This window comes from Geotrypetes seraphini, chromosome 1 (assembly GCF_902459505.1).
Source record: "Geotrypetes seraphini chromosome 1, aGeoSer1.1, whole genome shotgun sequence".
Lineage (NCBI taxonomy): Eukaryota > Metazoa > Chordata > Amphibia > Gymnophiona > Dermophiidae > Geotrypetes > Geotrypetes seraphini.
The window spans coordinates 296,373,511-296,379,510 of record NC_047084.1 but is presented as its reverse complement, the minus strand read 5'-3'; the positions used below and the strand labels follow the sequence as shown (position 1 = coordinate 296,379,510).

General features: G+C 39.1%; 1 protein-coding gene across 6 annotated transcripts in view; it reads right to left on the bottom strand.

The window, feature by feature from the left end:
- Positions 1–206: 206 nt before the first annotated feature.
- LOC117364564 (PC-esterase domain-containing protein 1A-like) overlaps positions 207–6,000 on the bottom strand; it is a 163,098-nt gene continuing 157,304 nt past the window's right edge. For all 6 annotated transcript variants that reach the window (XM_033953914.1, XM_033953931.1, XM_033953922.1 and 3 more), the window contains exon 10: positions 207–2,671. In XM_033953914.1, coding sequence (XP_033809805.1) covers positions 2,424–2,671 — 248 coding nt within the window. In that variant the 3' untranslated portion in view covers positions 207–2,423. The remainder of the gene's footprint in view (positions 2,672–6,000) is intronic.

Sequence of the window (6,000 nt, the reverse complement as noted above, 5' to 3'; positions counted from 1 at the left end):
TTGGATAAGTCTTAATAATAACAATAATGTCATTTATAGTTAAAGAGACATATGATCAATAAACTATTTTATTTTACTTTTGTGATTATGATAAAAATACCAAGGGCCTCAAATAGTACCTGGCCAACCACATTTTCGAGACCACTGCTTTACACCCTCCCTCCAAAACAAAAATCCTTGAACATCAAATACATTCAACAGATACATGAGAAAAGTCTGAAAACAACTTTATTTTTGTAAAGGAAAATACAAATGAACATTTAATATACAGATCCATTAAACGTTATGCAACTGTTCCATATTAACTGCTACAGAACTGTAAACTCTTGCTGTAAGAAACTGGGAACTGTGAATATATTTTTCACAAACCATTGTAACATCTCAAGCAGCAGAGCTTATCAAATACTGTTAAAGACAGGAAAATACTCCTGCTAAAAATGTTCCTGAAACAGATTTGGGGAGGGAGAGGGAGACCTGCCCTCAGGCACCTTGAAAACTAGGACTTTAAAGCTCTAACATCATGCAAAATACAAACACAGAAGAAGAGAGAATTATCAAAACAAATACAAGATTTTCCAAGGAATCTGAATCTGCAAAATATATGAAGTACTACACCAAACAAGAAGAAACAGAGATGAAGGAATGCATCTGCACACAAACATGAGTTTTCAGTTTCACATGTAAAGCATTCAGCTAACTTAGTCAATAAACTCCAGAAGGGCCTACAGTAAATGTCTAAGCCAATGGCATCATATTTACATGTTTGCTAAAAACCGGTCACCCTCTGGGGTAAACATTTGACTGTATTTTAACAGAAAGTATAGCACTAGCTTTCACAATCTAGAACAGCACTCGTTCACAGGCAGAAATTTACAGCATTAAAAAGAAACTATTTTTATAAACCTCACAAAAAGAATGTGTAGGAAGGCCATTTTTTTCCATAAATATAATGCAGCATTTTCATCCCTTCATTAAATAAAAAAACCAAGAATCTCTAGTCCAAATGCAAATTAAAATGAAAATCAAAACACCTCACCCCTCCGGTTATACTTCATATCAATATCTGATTATAGGGAGCTTTAGTCTACATCTAAAGCACAGCTTCACAGAGCTACCACCATATAATCTGAGCAGATACACATCGATGACTTGCCCAGACTCACAGTAGTGAAGAAAGGACAGTGCAATCTCTCTCTTTTGTGGTGCTTGGTTGTTACTGCTTATACAAAACAGCAGCCAATGCAACTAGGAAGATATCTTCCATTGAAAAATTGATGGGTTTGTAAGAATTATGACCTCTATAGATAAGATCAAAGTCTCAGCCTTGAAGAACACTGCACTAGGGAGCTAAGGCAGCCCATATTTTCAGGAAAAAAAATAGTTTCTTTTTACAGACACAACCCCTAAGTACTTTTCTCATGAGACAAAGATGACCCCAAAGCATGCATGGAAAGTTCTGTAATATTTTTCCAACTGGAAAAAACAGCAGCATATAAATCAGTTTCTAAACTAAGGGGTCCTTTTACTAAGGTACGCTAATCGATTTAGCGCGCGCTAAATGCTAACGCGTCCATAGAATATAATGGGCGCTAATCGATTTAGTGCACCTTAGTAAGAGGGGGTAAAGTAGTATAACCTGATGTTCTTCGCAGAACAGAGCTGCTGAAGACCTAATGACTGCCATGGAATCTATCTCATTATGTCTGGTTTTATACTCTTTATAGCAAAGAGGAGTAAAACCTAACAGTAGAATGACATCAATACTTGGTTTTAACAGTCAGCAATGCTGTTTTATAATATTCGCATCAAGTCACTACCCCTTCATGCCCAACAAAAAAAAAAAAAAAATGGCACCTTATATACATCCTATTTCTTCTTTATTTGGTACAAGAGATGGAGAGTAACAATTCTCAGACATACAAAAATACAAAAATCTCATTTAAAAAATATTTTAAAACATAAAAATTTAGTATAAATAACTAGAACAAATCTGAAAGCAGCTACTTCCCCCCCTCCCCTTTTTGACAAGCTAGCTAGCTCACTCATAAAATAACACTGTTCAGACACAGGGCCAGTTTTAACTGTGGTGAACACACCTAGACTTAATGCAGCACAGCTGCCAAGTTCGGCTTTAATATGCAATGCCCTTCCATCCTGATAAAAGGCTGTAGTGCACATGATCAGATAATTAAGGAAAACAATTCACACACAGTGCAAATCTTGAAAGAAAAATCAGCAGGCCCAGTGATAACAACCACTCATTTATATAGCAGTTCACAAAAGGGGGAACTCTCTTTAGAAAAAAGAAACAGGATAAAACAATTGATAAAGCTAAGGTACAGCATAAGATCTGTAGTGTAAACTGAATGGCATCAAAAGTTTCTGGAGGCTCCAGCTAGTGCTCATGTGTAGGGGTGGCCCCCTCAGTACCTGCCATACGGAAGTACATACTGTCGAAGGTGAGGAGGACCTCCATCTCTCTGCTGCAGGGGCTTGCGCATCACAAGACTGCAGCGGCTGTCACCCTGATTCCACTGTGATGTAGGAGGGTGCGCCATGTATGTCGGAAATCTGCCAGATTTCTTCATGGAGAAGTTGAAAAGGTTTGAAGAAGAACTGGCGTTCGGCATCATGCTGACAACCCTGTTAGAAGGCAAGCCTCTGGGAAAACCTGTAGCGCCAAACAATGGTGTCGAGAAGAGAAAAAGTTTGTGGTTGAAAGGAGGGAAAAGTGACATCCTGTAAAAAATGACATTTAACAAATGCAAATGTTTGTTCAGTTTTACAGTAAAATTGGTAGATTTATCACATATAAGTGGGTTAACAACTTTAGCTTTCATCTAATAGAGAATTTTCTTAGAGGAGCCCTGCAGATGGGTGCTTTCCGAGCCCTGCTCCTTCCTACATGCACATGGTTTAGGCTTGTTCCTTGGGACTACAGGCTGCCGAGAATTCATTACCCCTAGTGGCACCTGGGTCATCTTGTGACTCAGCTGTAATGCTGCTTGTTCAAAAACTCAGTTCATTCATATCTGGGCAAATCATGTGTGTAAACCAAAAACAAATCCAGATACTCAAAAAAGATTTATGGTATGATTGGTAATATTCAATGAAGGAAAAAGGATCTCAGAAATCCTCACCAAAGATTATTACAATCTTAATTGGTTTAAACGTGGATGGAGGTTTTCTTTCATCGATACTTAAAAAAAAAAATCCTTCAAACTAAATTGTGTACACAAATTAATCTTTCTTTTTTTGTTTTACTATAAATACTTTTGAGTATTTACCATAAAAATCTACATGATTTACTACCAAACAGGAAATGGAACCCAAAGTGAAGTTATTATGCAAAACTGTTGCTCATAATGTTAATGAGGAACACCAAAATTCATGTGTCTTACATGAATTGTCTAAATTTTCTTCCGACTGACCCCGTTTCGCCCGACCCATCACAAGAACATAAGTAGTGCCTCTGCTGGGTCAGACCAGAGGTCCATTGTGCCCAGCAGTCCGCTCATGCGGTGGCCCATCAGGTACAGGACCTGTATAGTTCTATCCCCTTTTCCTTCAGGAAATCATCCAGTCCCTTCTTGAACCCCAATACCGTACTCTGTCCTATCACACCCTCTGGAAGCACATTCCAGATGTCTACCACCCTTTGGGTGAAGAAGAACTTCCTAGCATTGATTCTGAATCTGTCCCCTCTTAATTTTTCCAAATGCCCTCTCGTTCTTCTAGTTTTCGGAAGTTTGAAAAATGTGTCCCTCTCCACTTTCTCTATGCCCTTCATGATCTTGTAAGTCTCTATCATATCCCCTCTAAGCCTCCGCTTTTCCAGGGAAAAGAGCCCCAGTTTCGCTAATCTTTCAGCATTTGAAAGGTTTTCCATACCTTTTATCAATCGCGTCGCTCTTTTCTGAACCCTCCTGAGTAATGCCATATCCTTCTTAAAGTATGGCGACCAATATTGGACGCAGTACTCCAGATGCGGGCGCACCATCGCCCAATACAACGACAGGATAACTTCTTTCGTTCTGGTTATAATACCTTTCCTGATAAGACCTAGCATTCTATTCGCCTTCTTAGAGGCCGCTGCGCACTGTGCCAATGGTTTCATTGTCTTGTCCACTATTACCCCCAAGTCCTTCTCTAGGGTACTTCACCCATTACCAGTCCTCCCATCGTATAGCTGTACTTCGGGTTTCTGTTTCCTACGTGCAAGACTTTACATTTCTCTACATTAAACTTCATCTGCCATCTCGTCGCCCACTCTTCTAGTTTATTCAGGTCCCTTTGTAAGTCTTCACAATCCTCTTATCGCGACTCCACTAAATAGTTTGGTGTCGTCTGCGAATTTTATTATTTCGAATTTCATCCCAGGCTTTATCAAGGAGGCAGCCGGTGCTTTAATGCATCGACTGTAGAAGTCTCTAGTGCTTCAAACTTTGATGCACCAAAGCATCTATAATTTCCAGCTATTAATATAAAGTATAAAAGGTGAAAGGAAAACAACCAGACTGAGAACTGGTAGTGGCGTAGAAAGGGTAGGAGGACTTTTGGGCTATCTCATTATTGCATTTATGTTTAGAGATCCAAAGCAACTACGAGGGTAATAACAAATTAAAGGCAAAATACATTTAACGGCTTTAATAGAAGTAACTCTGAGAAATTGAACGTATCACTTTTCCACATAATCCCCATACAAGACAACACATTTGTTGCATCATTCAACTAGCTTCTGCATTCCTGCAGAGAATAAATTTTTGGGCTGCTCCCGAAGTCAGGTGAACACCGCTTACATGCTTCATCATGCTTTGTCTTTTGCTCTCCAGGTCACAGTGATACATCCATGTCTCGTTACTGGTGATAATTCTCTCCAAAATACTCGGATCTTCTTCATACCATCTCAGGACCTGGGTTGCAACCTATACATGCTGTTGCGGAACCCATCACTGCACAAGCTTCCTGGCACAAGACACTTCTGCTGTTTTATCTTACTAGCATTTTAAAAATTTATTTTAATACTGTCTTACTTTGCTTTTACTTATCTATTGTTTTAATTATTTTTTAGTCTTACACCTCCCCCATCAGTCTTACAGCTTCTCCTGCCGCCGCACAGCGGCGGCGCGCCGGACACCTCCCCCATCAGGTCAGCTGATGACATATTTAACTCAACCTACTGCGGAGCACGCTCTTCACTTAATCACTGCACAAGCTTCCTGGCACAAGACACTTCTGCTGTTTTATATTACTAGCATGTTAAAAATTTATTTTAATACTGTCTTACTTTGCTTTTACTTATCTATTGTTTTAATTATTTTTTAGTCTTACAGCTTCTCCTGCCGCGGCGCAGCGGCGGCGCGCCGGACACCTCCCCCATCAGGTCAGCTGATGACATATTTAACTCAACCTACTGCGGCGCACGCTCTTCACTTAATCACTGCACAAGCTTCCTGGCACAAGACACTTCTGCTGTTTTATCTTACTAGCATTTTAAAAATTTATTTTAATACTGTCTTACTTTGCTTTTACTTATCTATTGTTTTAATTATTTTTTAGTCTTACAGCTTCTCCTGCCGCGGCGCAGCGGCGGCGCGCCGGACACCTCCCCCATCAGGTCAGCTGATGACATATTTAACTCAACCTACTGCGGCGCACGCTAATTCAATTACTAATCTAGTCTCTGCTTGGAATCTTTCACTAACCTCACTCTTAGATACAATAGTCCCATTAACCTCAAAAACTATCTCTCTTAAAAAAGCCATCAATCCCTGGTATAATTCAGAGCTTCATCAAATCAAACGACAATTACGTTCTCTTGAAAGAAAATGGCGCCAAAACAAATCAACCGATAATTTACTAAAATACAGAGATAAAGCAACTCACTATAAAACAAAAATTAATATAACAAAGAAAATTTACTATTCCAAAAAAATTGAGAAAGCGAAAAACTCCTCCATTCTTTATAACATTTTAAAATCAATGGACCCTTTACATAAA